We start from the raw sequence: 16,577 nt of genomic DNA on the forward strand, positions 1-16,577 counted from the left end.
CTATAGCAAAGCGAATGAAAAAAAAAAAACAAACGCACAGGAAGGTCTGAGAACTACTTATAATTGAGTGAGTGGTGCGGCTGGATACCTAACACGCATTTTTCAATGTCAAGAGGTGTAGAGAGCAGTACCCACCAGCCTAAATTTGAAAAGCGATTCAACGTTTAAAGTTCAGGAGTGGATTTTTTTTCTTGCAGTTGGACCTAGGTTTTATCGTTTGTAAAGAGACGTTTAAAATAATGTTCCGCAAGATAGGCTCAGAACGGCACAAGCACTTACCGGAGATACCCTGCTGCGCCAATGATCACCTCGGTGCCGGAGAACAGAAATCAGCGTAATTGTAGCTAAGAATGGCTTTTGGCTTCTTTCTTATACGCAATATTCTATATTCGCGTAAGCGGTCCTTCCAAAAAAAAGAGAACAGGAGGTTAGGAGGGCGGTGTTGCAGCAGAGCAAGCAGTCAAGGGATACGAAGATGAAACTCCCGTTCGCGCATCAGCCTCTACTCCCTGGAGTGCTATATATTAACTTCTGCTCGTGACAAATGAGAAACGCTCCGTGATTGCAAAATCAATATTCGTGTAATTTTTGTAAGTCGTGTTGTCGGCACTGAATGGAAGGAAGGCAAGTGAAAAGGAAAGAAAAAAAGGTGACGAGAGGTGCAGTGTATGCAGAGGTGAAGCAGGTAGTTGTGCAGAAGTCGTGTGGGGCGCAAGGGAAGAGACCTGCATGAGCAAGTTACAACCGATTAAGGGACAAAAACCAGCTTCTCGATCGCTATCGCATAGGGCATCTTGCCCTCGGCAGTCTGGGGCGACCACCCATGCTCAACGTCCAATACAGGCAGATAAGCCTCCCCACCCCGAAAAAGGAGAAAACGCGTACTTGAGTTAGGAGGTATATGCGATTGGAGCAGGCACATTTGTATTTTTGTAGGTAGGCGTTAAAACACGTCCCTACTGTTAACCTCCTTGGGGAAACTCGGAGACTGCCTGCGCTACGAACAACTATTTTCTATCTTAATTTAAATGTGTGTGTGTGTTTATCAGCACACATTTTTGAAGCTCTGGATTGAAAACGGACGCCTTCCCCATTGCCCAAACTCATGCCTCACATCTCTAATATAACCTCGAAACAATTACACCGAATGAAAAGTCAATTTAAAGGGCGTGCATTCATTCTTACACGAGATTTTGCGTGAGCTGGAGTACGCTGTGAAAAAGGCCAACGGGATTATGTAAGGGAAAAAAAGAGTTTGGCCTGTGCGTAATGGGTATATTGAGGCATATTCTAGCACGCGATGTTTTTCTGGCATCTGCAAGCATTTCCAGCGCTTCTTCTCCACATTTCAGAGCAGTAGTCAAAGTGTCTTACGCTGAACAATATCAGGCGCACATGATTCCCGTCATAATAGTTTCACAACAGCCATGCTCAACGCCATTTAGAGCCCACTAGCTCGATTAAGAGAAAAAAAAAATTGCGCGCATGGCTTTCGCAGCTCTGTCTTTCTGCACATCAGACTAGTGCCGTGCCAAAGAATGCGTGAAAACATGCCGCAGCCTTCTGACAAATTTCGAAAATTAGCTAAAGAAAACTCACAGTGCTGATGAAGAGTGGTGATGATTTCCAGCTAGATCCGTATAACCGGTCTAGTTTGAGAATTTAGAAACCCATTTGTTTTTCTTTCCCCGCAACTTCTAAATTGCGAAGTTGGACTGCTCTAACTCATTTTTCGAGCGCTTTCATACTGGAAATCCACTTTTCCACAAATTTGATAGTTCTAACCGTCCTCCCAACTAACGATGCAGCCCACAGTATATGCAACCTATTTATGTCATTTTACGTGCAGTAAAATACACTTCACTTTGTCGCACATAACTAAAAGCGGTTACAAGGCATATCTAGCTTCATCGCTCGGCTTTCAACGTGACGAAGCACGTCCGGCAGACTGTTACAAAAGGTGCACGCTCTGTCCGAGCGAGCATACCTCGCAGTAACTCCCACTTTGTAGTTTGGAGATGTGTGCGTGCTTGCTCTGATGAGACTCAGTAAGCAGCTTTAAGAAGAGAAGCAAAACTTCGACTATCATAGTGGCCACTCCGTGCTTCTGGCACAGTCCTATAAACCTCATGAGGAAACTCGTATGAGCGGACGGTGGTGATGGAAGGAAAAGAAGCCACAAGTGCTCTGGAAAAAAGACACGGAGGGCAATGCTCTCGAAATTCATTACCACCGATTCGTAATGCTGTAACCAAGTTTCCATTTGCTTAGATGAGCGTTGCATCATGGTAACTGTATGCTTGCTTTCTTGTCGTCTGGTCCAAATCTAATTTCAATTTGCCGGGCATAAAAAATACATCGAATAAAAAGGGACGCAGTTTAGCTGCTGTAGGAGAAAAGAAACACACATGCCCAAAACGAACGATCTCCACCCGGCTCAAAGCAGATTAGAAGCCGAGCGCTACGTGCAGGTTGGCAGAATCGCTCCTTCGTCCCTTGCCGCTAACACACTACAGTCGTAATGAATGCGAGTATTCGCAACCACACCACCAAGAACGCTGCCAACTGCTCTCTTCCTTCTTGAAATGGGGACTTTTAGTGGCCATTGAATAATAAAAGAAAGAAAACCAACGATCAGAAAAGCCATTTTCATTCAGGAAATCTGAGTCATTAAAAACGCACCCAAGATGGCACTTAAATTGTGCGACTCTGTAGAAATAAATTCTGCGCCATAACTCCGTGTTGCAAAATTTTGGGAAAGAAATTCCTGGCTGCTAAATTTAAGACAGGGCGCGGTTTGCTTCTGCTGCGTGCTAAAAAACCTACGTACACAAAAAGACTTCCCAAAGGACTGCATGCTTGCTTATCAATTCGGTAAGACAGCCTTTAGCCTCCACGCGGGTTCGGCTTTTCTCTTCGAATTATTGTAACATTGCCTGGATTTTGCGTAATGTCTGCTCTTGATTACAGCCGCATAGGGGTTGTGACCACACGTGGTAGGAAACGTTTCGTTTATGGGGTTTAAGTCCCAAAGCGACTCAGGCTATTAGGGACGCCGTGGTGAAGGGCTCCGGAAATTTCGACCACCTGGGGTTCTTTAAAGTTCGCTGACATCGCACAGTACAGGGGCATCTAGAATTTCACCTCCATCGAAATTCAATCGCCGTAGCCGGGATCGAACCCGTGTCTTTCGGGCCAGCAGCCGAGCACTATAACCACTGAGCCACCGCGGCGGCTCATGGTAGGAAACGCTTCGAAATTATATATGCGGGTCGTAGGCGGGATTAACATTGGTTGTCAAAATATACTGAAAGACAAAAAAAAGAGGAACCCTTTCTTTTGCTGAAAATTATTACGGCGCAGAAGCCAGAAAACCGACTCCATGGAAAAGAGGGACACAACGCTGTCAATGTATCGCTTCTGATAATCATTGCTGTCATATACTTTTCTTCTTGTTTTTAATTAGAGGCTAGCCGGTGTATACGTCCGCAAAATTCGCTAAAAAAGTGGCAGCTTTCTGTCAAAGAAGCACGCTTGCGAGATATTTGGTTCATTGAGCGGGCTAAGGGTATGGCGCCCTTGTATTTAACATTTTAACCGCGGCTCTAGCTGCTCTGACTGAATATTTCTGACTTGGAAACGAAAATGTGATGTTTTTCATAGCGCCAAACAGTATTTTCCATGCCTTTATTTTTTCTTAAAAGGAAACATCTGACAGAAGTCTGTCTGGTTGGGAAATTAATTTAGTAGAAAGATGACTGACGCCAACCAAGTATATTTTTTTTTTGAAAAACACAACGTTTCGGGACCGGCTCGGTTCCTTCTTCAAGGTGTGACTCTTTTTCTTTCATCGTTTTCCTGTTTTGAGAAAACTTCCCACTGTAGGACTTTCTGCCCCTCTCATTTCAGCCATGTTATTTTTTGCTTTCCTTTCACGCACGCTCGGAGCTCAGGTTAGCATATGTGGAGCTCATGGACTAAACGGTGGCAAAGCAAATAAGGTTCTGTTTAAAGGCACTTCAAAAAAAATTGGCATAAGGGTCCGCATAGTATTCCTCTTGTCATTGAGTACAATCTTGTAGAAGAACACTCATTCCGTTGTTTCAAATAAAATCCGAAGTGTCTATCTCCTCGCTCCTCTTTCTTAGGGCCGAGGAGTTCATCAGCAAAAATTTTCTACAAGCAATGTTATACAAATATTTCCTTCTGACCAGCATACTGTGTGATGGAGGAAGGAGCTGATATAAAGGACATCAAAAAACTGCCGTTTTTCCAATTTCAAAAAGTTGCGCATCAAAAATTTCATAAACTCTTCCAGAAACACGGCTATTGCTCGTGGACTTGGTAGAGGTTTGCTTCCGGTGGCTCTCCCGATAACCTGGGCAGGAAGTTATTGTTGGCGTCCTGAAACGTTTCTTTCTACACTCTCTTTGAGTTTTGGCAACACTGAACAGTTCGTCTGAATGCGGCAAGTGCCCTCATCAAATAATATAGTTTTGCACCGGTCAGAGCGCAAGAATTTTATTCAATGCCTCTATTGAAAATTGTGCAACTTATATAATCAAAAGAGTGTGGGTGTTTTAGGTTGCGACACACATACGCTTTTTTGTCCCTGAGAATTCGCTCTGTGTATACCCCTGTATAAAAGAATAGAAAGAAATAGAACGTGTGGTACTCTTACACTACAGTTTCACAAAAGGACCGGGCATGTAACTTTATTCGTTCCACGGCCAGAATAAATATTTGTCAGCACACTTAATTCTTTCATTTCAGAGATTTGTGTTGCATTTCTGTCTCCTATCTGAAAGCCGTGAAAATAAACAGAGATATAAATCGACGGCCAGCGATAAACAATAAACAGGCTAAAATAGATAACAAAGTGACGCTTAGCCTTCGCATGTTCCAGAGGGGGCAGGCTGAAGAACGTCGACGCTTTCGTGTATACCTCGCGAAAGCACAATGACAATCTTGCCGGGGAAAAAGAATCAGAGAAAGCTAAGATAAATGTGTAAAATAATGTTGTCCTGAAATGGTTCCAGTCCACTTTTTTCGCTGTCGAATGCATGTCAAAGAAAATCGTGATGACGGCATAAATTATTTTTCTTCTACCTTCGCCCTTACTTTTTTCGTTAGCCAGCACCGTAGACGCAGTCAAGAACTGATATACACGATAGTTCGCCGCCTTTATTACCTCGCCGGCGCCAACGACAGGAACTGCCAGACCAACGCGAAATCCCAGCACAGCCCTGTCGGCTTCCTGAATGCGGGCTTCATGCCAGCAGACTAGACGCTCTGCCGCATAAGGAGGCCTACTGAATCTTACCGGCGCCCCTAGGCCCTGTTTAATAACAAGCCAAAATAAAACATGACCTCCTTAATTTTTTTTAAAGCCGGGGTATAATATACAGGCAGGGACTGCCATAGGATGAATAGAAAGGAAAGCCGAAATTTATGGGGAACGACCTGAGCATGCCTTAGTGCCCTTACCAGACGGGTTAAAGTAATCTCCATCGTCGTATGAGGAACTCTTTACATAAATCACATTATGCAAATACATGCTCCAGCGTAGAATCCCAGCGCCACCGGCGTGCAACCCGAATGACGGTAAGCCGTTCGCTAGGTTCCTACTAAGCTCCTGAAGGCAGTGAGCAACGTCTTCGGGCCTTTTCGGAGGCACCACTCGATCCGCCCCAGTCAGTCTTCGAGACGAGTTTGCTAAGAATCACTTCTGGCGGGCATTTGCCGTCCCCTGTGCAGTAGTGCAAAAGTTCTTGGTTATTTTTAAAGGCACATGAATGATAAATTATTCAAGGCGCATACTCTGGAAACAATTATTATTCTGATTTCTTTACATGCCCGAACTGCTTCTACTACGACCTTGCTGAGTGAAAAATTAGAGGTTGATAGTAGCCTTAACCACCTAAAAATACCAAAAACTCGCGGCAACATAAGACAGCGAACGTGAACGGGTGAATGATCGCTTCCTCGTGCTGCAGGACAAAGTAGATAGAAGTGTTGAGAAGAATTGCTTTTAATTGACGTGTAGATGAAGCATTTTCTCTTTTCTACAACAAGTAGAACTGCATAAAGATGCGATAGATACAAAACAGAAACAGAAAAACAAACTGTCCATTGACTTTTCAAGTTACAGCGAATACAACATATAATCATCATCATCACCATTAGCCTGACTACGCCCACTGCAGGGCAGAGGCCTCTCCCATGTCTCTGCATTTAACCCTGTTCTTTGGCAGGGTTAATTTCTCTGCCCACCTAACTATCTGCCGCCCCCTGCTACGCTTGTTTCTGCAGGTAACCTCCCTGCCTTTCCTCTTCCTCCTCCTCTTCCTCCTTCCTGCTGCGCTTGCCTTCTCTTAGAATGCACTCCGTTACTCTTGAGGACCAGCGGTTATCTTGCCTTCGCATTACATGCCCTGCCCAAGCCCTTTTCTTCCTCTTGATTTCAACTGAGATATCAATAACCCGCATCTGTTTCCCCCCCCCCTCCCCCTCTCTGTCCGCTTCAGGTTTCTTAACGTCACACCTGTCATGTTTCTTTCCATAGCTCGCTGCGTTGTCTTTAACTTGAGCTGAACGCTTTCCTTAGCCTCCACGTTTCTGGCCCATAGGTGCAGTACCAGTAAGATACAAGTGTTGTATACTTTTCTCTAGAGCAATATCGATAAACTGCTATTCATCTCCTAAGAGAACCTGCCATATGCGCTCCACTCCATTCTTATTGAAGTTATTTGTCTACCATGAACCGGGAGTAGGTCAACAGACCTACTATTTGGTTAATACCTACCATATTCCCTTTCACAATGGCTTGCATAGAACGTCAACTGCAGTTTCACGCATTGAGTAATGAGCCCCTGCTTGGTACAGAGTATTATCAGCAATGATAACCCCACGTGATGTTTGCTCACGCACCTCACGGTAATGTGAAGTATCGGTGATGCTTTTGCGGCAATATCCTAGAGCAATCCCGGAAAGCAATAAGCCAGTGTCATTACTAATGGAGGACTCTTTGTTCACTTCAGATTTATATTCCAAATTTTTACCATTTTAAATAAATGCAATTTCCTTCCTCTTTCAGTATCGCACAAAACCTCGCCATTATTCTCAGCTAGCTATCCTGTGATAATACTAACCGATAATAATGCTGAGAGAAGGCGTTCCATCTCTTATTCACGGCTGCACCAAATCATGGCCAGCCACCTGCCGTAGGTGTGTGCTCTTTCTACGAACTCTGAAAACCACAGCAAAAAAACTCTTTGAACATGCACTTGAACCAGCCCATAAGGAGATTATGCTGTAACAAGTATGTCCAAACCCCATCACTCCAGGGCCACGTTAAGAAGTAAGCTAAGGAGAACCGAACACACAATTCAAGTAATTATCCTTTAGTTGTTCCATCATTGCTTTTTGTCGCCAAGAGCTTCTGGGTTTGATTCTGCTTCACTGCGTAGTTTTGTTCCTCTGTTTATTTACTGCGGGCGCGCGGTAGCCATGTGACGCATTACACTGGCGTGGTGTTGAGAACGTTGCGTTAAACTTGCTCGACAGCCTCCCTTCCTGCTTGTAACAGAGGCGAATATGCGACAGTGGAACTCACTATGCAATGAAACTCCAAATTTTAGGGCTTCTCAAGCTGGACATGTTGCGCGCGTAGCAGCACCTTGGTCAGTGCGGACCAGCGCATCTGAAATCGAAGTGTTTGAGGTGCCACGTGCACTGAAGCCAGAGAAAAAAATACTGCTGCCGTTCGCTTTACATAGTAAGCTATGAGCGCAGTGCTTACCTCACTTGCATGTCAGACTTGAGAGGACGCCTGGCCGGGAAGAATTTCTAAACAGCTAATATTAGGTTTACGTTCAAGTAGCTTGTGCTAGTGCAAGACGTTCCATAAAGATCTGAAGGAGCCTCATGCGAAAAAAATTACTCTATAAAACCTGCGTACCAGGTGGTCAGGTATGCACTAATGCCTAATATTGTCATATGGTGTGGATTATGTCACAGATAAGTGTTGTGATGGCGAAGACAGCTATGAAAGCAATGAGGCGACGGTAGCTGATATCGTGTGTAAGAAGACCGCGAAAAACTACGCAAGAAACATGTCCAGTTTTTGGTAATGCAATTTTTTGTTATTGCTGCAACACTACCATAAAAAACTGCATCTGTGTCGTCCAGAACAAAATAATGTAATAAATATATTTCTGCGCACAAATATGCAATAAAAATCTGCAATTCCCAATGCCGATCAGAAATCGCTCTGAAGCACTTGTGAAATTAGTAAGTTGAGGCACCTGCATCGACGTGAAATACGGCACTGATCTCAAACTTGAGGTTTGTTATGAATGCAGCCAGGTAAAACACAAATAAAATTACTTCATCAACAATGCAACCATGAAACTCTTTCCAACGCCATAAACGTTTTCGCGTCCAAGCTTCCACAAGAACGCTCATAGTATAGCTGCAGCTAGCGATCCCAAAGGCAAAACATACAACAGCTACAAAATCTAGTGAACAAAAAAAGGTCAGCGACCATAAGGTTCATAAGCGCCAAACTGACGACTTTGGTATAGTGCCACTTGCAACAGACTGGTATTCCTCTGAGGGGCACACAAAAAATTGCTTTTAAGTTGTTGGTTTACCACTCGCTTGACGGCTAGTGTCGCTGAACTTCGGCTGGTCGGGTGTTACAGCGAGCATACTCAATCTGCCAAGCGGGGAAGCATTGTCTTTAGGCTCATCAAGTGGTCCTCCGGCGACGTCTTTTGGCAGAAACAGCACTCCCACGGACAGCCCAGCAATACCCATACCTATAGCTGCTCTTGGTAAAGCCTTCATATTGGGCGGCAACCGTATTTCTACCTGCTTCACAAGACCCGCCAACATGGCACCTAGAGAACCACCCATATGTGCTACAGAGAATCCGGTATTTCGCACATGCGCAGGGAATGTGTCCACAGTGTGTATGTAGAGAGATACGTAGGCCATGTTGAACAGCGTGTAAGCGACGGCGATTGACCAGGCAAGTGGCGTTAAGAGCGCGCTAAGAGTCAACATCGACTGTGCAGTTACGAATAAGGAATACAGGAGCGAGATAACGACGAAAGGATAGCGGTGACCATATGTGGTTGTGACGAAGTACGAGGCTACCATCGCAAGCGCATTCAAGAGTCTGGCAGCCCACTTCATGTCGCGCAGCACGTTTGAGACTAGGTCTGCGTTAGGGCTGTGGTGGGCGATGTGGGAAAACAACCAGCAGCCGAATATCACAAGGCTGCGCGACCGCATTGTGCCGGCGTTAAGACTAGAGAAGTCAGGCGGCAGTGCCGCTCTAGCCTTGTCCGTAAGGAGCAGTGCTTCAATGACTGCCTGCACACGCAGCTTGACCAGACGCGCGTCCTCGTTGCTCACTCGGGCAGCCCAGAGCGCCACCCGCTCGGCTTCTTCACTCCTGGCGTGCATGATTAGCCACTGAAGAGACTCGCCTGTCAGGTAGACCGTGACGATGAGCAGGAGAGACGGCGCTGCTATAGCGAGATGAAGGTTTCTCCAGTGGAAGGTGATGGCAGCCAAGGTAGTCACGTATGTGGGAGCCAATACTGTTGGCATGCAGACAGCCAGGGCTACGAACGCCTCACGTCTACCTGGTGGTGTTGATTCGAAGAGCACAACGCTGGTGGTAAGCCCCAGCACACTTGCGGATGCCGACGACAAGGAACGCAGTATCACGAACGTGTCCAAGGACTGGGCGAAGCACTGGGCAACCGCGGACCAGAACAGCACAAAAGCTGCCCCGCACAGCACAGGACGGCGCCCAAATCGATCCGAGGCAAGCCCCATGAGTGGGACGCACACGACGCTGCCAGTCATGAAGGCCACTTCAGACAATGACAGAAGCCAGGCTCTGTTGCAGACTAGATCCCACTCCATGATAACGGAGTAGCCGTGGGCGCTTCTGTTGTAGTCCCAGTGCTCGCAGGGAATTTCGGTAGCGTTGTCCTTGGAATCCACGGGGTGTGGCCCGTCGTAGCGTGAGCAGTGGTTGTAGCTGCCGTCGGGCCGACGCGGAATGCTGGAGTTGAACCACTGTCCCGTGGACATGTACGAGTATTCCGACGGCGGCCGACACCAGTAGGCGATGGGGAAGTAGTATGAGATCTGGGTGGAAGTCTGCGCAAACGACACAAAGATGGCGGCCTGGGCGAACAGCAGTAAGAGTACCTGAAAGCGACCGTCCCCGAAGACGTAGGTGTTTTGAGCCATGCGCTCCGCAAAGCGGCGGTCCTCACTCCTTTTGGTGAAGGGGACGGAGATACTGGCCTGGATACTGCCACGTCCATCTTTCAAGTTGGGTTCACGCATGATTAGATCGAATGCGCTTGAATCCTTTTGTTATTCTTCTCTTCTTCTGTATGCTTTCAGCAGCCAAGGATTCGGGTTAAGTATGTTCCGTGGATACTTTCATGACTACATTATTGCAAATGCAAGGCTCTCTTTTTAACTGTATTGAAAATTATTTCACATGTCTAAAAATATTCGTTTTCCCTTTTTACTTCGAATTTTTTATTTATTTTTCTTCAGTTACTTTCTTTAGAGTTTCTGTAAGTTGACCATTCTGCTTCTACGTCTCATGCCTCTGATTTTCTTGCAATCGCCTATGAAATTTTCCATGACATTTGCCCCCAAACCCGGTCCAAACACCCGGTGTGTGTATGTGCCATAACTATTGAGGTCAACAAAAGCAACAATACGCTCCAGAGAGGCGTTCAAAATATGGAGGTAATGAATTCCAAAGTGATATCATAAAAAATCAACGCGGTACTGCTATTTCAAAAGTGTATTAGCTCTCGACCGTATTAACTACCACAAGCGTTGTGAGAAGCGGGACGAGGGGCATGTAGAAATTCTTCAAATATATGAAAAGTGGGAGACTGACAAAAAAAAAAAAGAGAACACTGTAAACAAGGACACAATATTAGGTGTAAATGTACAGAATAGGGACACTGTAATGCAAACGTACCTTCGAACCAGTCAGGCCGTAGAGGTTGCCAAGGAAGTACTACTTCAAGAGGAGCGATTAATAGGGAGGAAACAAGTATAAAGATTAAAAAAAACTCGAAAAGCTGAGAAGGTATTAAACTAAACTACAATGCCCACAATACCTCCACCTGTAGCGGATCTACATCACACACGTATATGAAGAGAAAGTCACAGGGGTCTTTATTTGCCGTACCAATGATGTAGACATGAAGCAAGTCTGAGGGGAGGATTAGGTAATAATCCTGACCCTTCGGGGCTTCTTAAAAGAAGTCAAAATAATCTCTTTACGCACACGTTCTTCTACTTCTCACCACTTGAATGTTTTCACCGTGCCCAGGGGTCAAAAGTAAAAACTACTTCCCAGCTTCCCAAACTTACATCTACTTGACCACACGTGCCTGCTGCTCTAGAATGCACCCTACTCGAAGTCAATGGTCATTATAGTTAGGCCCCGCCTACATAACATTCTCCCCGACCCAGTTTTGAACGCAGAGTGCTTCGATTTTGAGAACTACGAGGACTTTATTATTCAGTCCAGAGAGTGTCCAGTATATAAATAATGAGAGAGGGAAAATTGCGCTTGTCGCTGCTTCACTACGGCACAACAATAGAGGAAGGGAGCCATGGCGCAGCGTCTACAGCCGCCCCTTGCACCCGCCTTATATCGCTTTCTCCTTCTCCATGCATCGCTCTGGTTTTTGTCAAGCCGATGGAAGCCCCTTACTGCTGACGTCACGTGTGCCTCACAGAAATACAGAGATTCGAATAGAAGACGGCAGTGGGTGAAAAGTAATCACAAAATACCTAATTTTTATTGCGCTAGCTTTGTTGTCTTAGTGATAAGTACTTCAACAAGGCGCATGAAATTGAAATTCGGTTGTTTTCCCGCTAGAAGCACTGTTCGCCTCACAGCATTGCTACTGGCGTTTAATGGAGCTGGTTTCGTTAAGCACGTGAAAAAGTCATCAGTGCACGCAAGGGGATGGTAATTGATCTCTACTGGCGCGTTCCATGAATTTTTCTGCACGAAAATAAAAGCAAGTCCGGAGAAATTTAGTGTTACAGTTTGACGCAGCTTTGTTGTCATTTGCCTAGTGCGCCCTAATTATCGCGGTCTGCGCCATTTGTTTACAATAAATCATGAAATCACGTTAACTAGCATCCACATTGATCTCAAGAGAACGAAGATGAAGCGGCACGTTGCTTAGAAAACGACTATCCTAAAGTTAATAGTAAAGAAAATGTTGCAACAAGACGGAAAGAAACTCTTAAATTCACAGTCGGCTAGTGTAGAAATCCTGTTGCGTATCAAGGCGAATAATACCGTTCCTGACGATTTTGGCTGGTCTTCGGCTTATATATGCATATTTGTTCAACAGGATACGCACACGTCATACATCAATCTGCGACCCAGTCAGTTTGTGAACAAAGCCTTAAAAAGTAGAAAAAACGCACATAAACATGACAGCAAATACGACAGTAGGTAAGCCCACACATAGTCTCTTTACACCTGAGTAAAAAAAGTTGGTAGTAACGCTTGTGAATCGCCGTATGTGTCTCATTCCTCGTGCGTTAACCCTGTTTCTACCTTAATTTTTTTACAATACATACTTCCGCTTCCTGCATCTCCTGTTTTTTGTTTGTGTTTGGAAACTTCTACGCAAATCGGGCAGCGCTTCTCCACAGTCAAACACTGCTGCAACTACGGATGCAACAAGCTGTAGGAGCCGAGGCGGGAGCTAAACACAGAGGTTCCGTTATCCCGCGCCGTTGGCTTCGGATATAGATAAAGGCCCCCTGACGAGCTCCAACCTAGTCGATCTTTCGCGAGGGAGGCAAGATCGGGGGGAAAGTACGAACAAAACGCTGAGAGCAGCCGCCCGTGACGCGGCTTTTATAATTACAGGAGATTAATTGACTCGCCAAACCCTAAGCGAGGCGCGTGCTTACATCGGTTGGTCTGGTTTAGGGCCCTAAGGCGAGAGCAGCCCTGGGGAGAAACTTGGTTGGTTGAGAGCAGGAGAGGACGGGGACTGGAGCACAGTAAGTGTTTATTCGCCAACGATCGCGAGGTCTTAGGAGTGGCGGAGAGCGGTGCACAAGAGAGGAAGAGATCTCAGTGTGCATGTGGCCCGAACAACTCTGTGGCCTTGGTCTCGCCTTCCATACTTTTTTTTTTGGCCTCTCACAAATTTTACAAATCGTTTCAGCTTCGGAAGCAGGCTTCCAATCGCGTGCTCCCCCCTACGTAGATCTCTCTTTGTTTATACGTTGCGTCTTTACTGCAAGGTTCTGGTTTTCTATTCATAACTTTTTTTACCAGAAGGCGTCGGACGGTGTACCCCGCTTTTGGTCACATCCTTGTAAGGACAAATATTTGTGGGAGCCAAAGAGTAAAGAGTACTTATGAGAAGTACAAGTTAATGAAAAACAATGAATATAAAAGAAAGGCAGGAAATAACCATTTATTCCTTCTCCGCCCCAAAGTATAAGAAAAACCTTTCCAGGTAAGCTTCACAGCCTAAATAGTCCGCATCGCGGGGATGTTGGAGCGCTTCGAGCATCTTGTGATCTAATGCATTGTTGTTTTCGGTTTCTTTAAGTGATGGAAGCGCGCTACGCGGACCGGTGTAAACATGAGCATAATAATTGAGTAAAGCTACACCACCAGTACTATTCAATAGCGGTGAGCTTATCATTGGCGGCCGCGTGCAGGAAATAAACTCATTCTCGAGGTGTTGGTGTGGTGTCATCAACATACACAGAATGCTTTGTACTCTAGACGTATAAGATCATATACACCCATTTCCTAACAGTAGCCTATATAGCTTTAAAATAGATCTTTTTGTTTATCCACAGCTCTCAGAAATATTATATTCTTATCTAGGCTAAAACGAATGTGCGGATCGATCTCACTCCTTGCGAACTATTCCGATGCAACCTTTTCATGGGTGGCTGCTGAAAATCAAAGATGAGCTAGCCATCCACTGCAACCACAGAAAAGAAACTAAACTTTTTGCCGCTTCGACAATTTTTTTCTCTCCTTTTAGCACGCCACCTGCGCCACTTAAAACCTGCTAGCACAGACTAGTTCCTCCATTAACGATCTCTACCACAGCCGGATATATACGCAGATCTCGTGCGCACCCACATTGGCAATTTTTTGTGCCACCCCAAGAAAAACTCACATATAATGTCCAATCGCTACGGCACTACTGCACTCATATCCCATAAGCCTTCTCTTTTTTCCTTCTCTATTCTACATTCCTTTCTATTCAAACGCTTAACCACTCTACACGCCCATATTTCTCCGAAAGAAACGCTAGGGCCGCTACTGGAGGCCACATCCATCATGACAAAATTGAGCGCTCAGCAGTAGAAGGATTGCCTAGACGCCGCGCACAAAATTTCCTAGATAACACAGCCCATCTAAAAGGCTATGGCTGTCTCTTATATGTTGTAGGAATGTCCGAGCTGGGCGTATGCTGACAGTTCTACCATGCTGGGTTCTTCTCTTCCCCTGCTATTACCACGAATAGCTTGTAAATAAGCGTAAAAATAGCAGTTTTGTAAGGCTTCTCTACACTTTATGGACTCTGATTATGCGCCTGCTCTGATGCAGATTTCAAAAAGTCTCGGCTGCCTTCATGTGAACAACAGCTTCTGGCACATGGAGTGTTTATGCATAGTTCCAGTTCATGCACAAAACTCGGTTACAGCTGGAAGCCTGCCTACACGAACAATTTAGCGAGGAAAGGGCGCTAAGTATACACTCGTTTTAATATACGGTTTGTTCTCCATGCGCAGCCACTCACGTTCCACCGAAAAGTCGAGAACGGCTACTGCTCCGTCGCAATAAAGTCCTCTCCTCCGCTCTCAACAGCGCCTCGGTGGTGAACTATGCACTCAACCTAGATCACTGTGTGAACCTTAATAGGACCTGCGAGCGCGAAGCAAATAGCTTGAGTCGTTTATCAAGTCATTCAAGTGCGTCTCCATGGAAAACTTGCTCGATTTCAAAGCCACTCGAAAAGCACGCAGTTACGCTTTCTTATATCATATGGCCTCGCTCTGTTCTCCTTATTGCTCGAGTCTCTCGTGAAGCAGCTAACAGGAACGAATCAGGTTTTTCAATTTCGAAATATTGCTAAAGACATTTACCAATGTTATCCTCAGAAGTTCCTTTCGAACTCCAGTTTTGAAAGAAAAGACTGCCAGTTGTTCTTTCTAAACTCGAATCTAGCGACACTTTCATTGTTATAAAGGTTAATTTCGCTTTCATTTCTTGTCGGTGAAATACGCTATAAAGATAGAGAGAATATCGTAGTGAAATGAATCGCAGGAGGCTTGCACTTGCACTGAGATTGATTGCTGCAGTCTACTACTATGCACTCAGCAGTAAAAAGCTTGTAAAGAGCTCGAATGGTTGTAGATGAAGATGGAAGATCGGTAAAAGCCTCGCACGAACGATGGCTGCTGCAAAATTTATGAACCGCCAGCACGCGAGCATGTGCTCTTAAAGGCACCTTAAAAAAGTTTTGGTGAGTACAGCCTCACTGTACAAAACGCAGGAACTGAAATAGAATCAGAGTGGTGCGTATTCTTAAGTAATCCTCGCAGAATTCACTGATTACTCACTAGAAAGCGGCGGTAAAAACGAACACGCCATAAAAGGAGGAGGGATACGAAAGGCTTCGGCAAAAATGCACGGGCTTCTTATACAGAGTCACATTCAGCCGTAATCACTTCCTCGTGCGGTGAGAAACTAGAGAGGACTAAAAGGTGCCTGTATAAAAGTGATAAGAAAAGGAGAGCTCAGGCGCGACGCGAATCGCTGCCCGGATTTAGGTCCATGTCTCTCACTTCCCCCCTCTTTCACTTGTTGCGAACGCAGGGCCTTCGTTTCTTTGGGTGGAGAAGGAAACGTCGAACGATAGCCCCCCCCCCCCCCCCCTCCCCCCAACAAAAGAAAACGGGGAGTGTTCGCTGAGAAGTTTGCAGCAACACATTGTACACTAGGCTGCATTAGAAACTGAATGAAAATGCGCCCGCGAGAAGTTCGAGGCGTCCACAACGAGCACACTACAAGTGTTTTAGTAAGTTGAATTGCACGTTTTGCAGTCTACAGATGAGAATGAAACTTTGCGTCGGTTGCTGAACGGTGTATAATCAATTGTGATAATGATGCGAAACGTCTTAATTGTTGATCAGAAAGGGCGGCCCCAGGTGGTCGAAGTTAATCCCAGGGAATCCACTATAACGTCGCTTAATCCACATAAACCTCGGGACGTTAATATAGTTATGTTAGCTTCTGTAACATTCCAATAACTCTTAATAGCCACTCTCTTTTCTCTAATTTACCTCATTTTGTGTTTCTATCACAATGACTTTGTCGACATCGCTTAGCAAGGCTGAGCGTGACGCCAAACGCGATATGTCACGTTGTCGGAGCGTCTCTTACTCATTTGCTCAAGTTATGACCACTCAGTCTCTTCCCGAGTCATGGCAATGACGGCGCCACACTA

At 45.4% G+C, this 16,577-nt stretch overlaps 1 protein-coding gene across 1 annotated transcript; it reads right to left on the minus strand.

The window, feature by feature from the left end:
* Positions 1 to 8,637: 8,637 nt before the first annotated feature.
* On the minus strand, positions 8,638 to 10,374 carry LOC144095307 (solute carrier family 22 member 6-B-like). Its single transcript, XM_077629081.1, has one exon. It carries the CDS (start codon positions 10,372 to 10,374, stop codon positions 8,638 to 8,640), a length of 1,737 nt encoding a protein of 578 aa, XP_077485207.1.
* Positions 10,375 to 16,577: the final 6,203 nt, after the last annotated feature.

Source organism: Amblyomma americanum, chromosome 6, assembly GCF_052857255.1.
Source record: "Amblyomma americanum isolate KBUSLIRL-KWMA chromosome 6, ASM5285725v1, whole genome shotgun sequence".
Taxonomy (NCBI): Eukaryota; Metazoa; Arthropoda; class Arachnida; order Ixodida; family Ixodidae; genus Amblyomma; species Amblyomma americanum.

Bases quoted from the DNA above. Each gene is read 5' to 3' on its own strand.
- LOC144095307 (XM_077629081.1), bottom strand. From the start codon at position 10,374: ATGCGTGAACCCAACTTGAAAGATGGACGTGGCAGTATCCAGGCCAGT.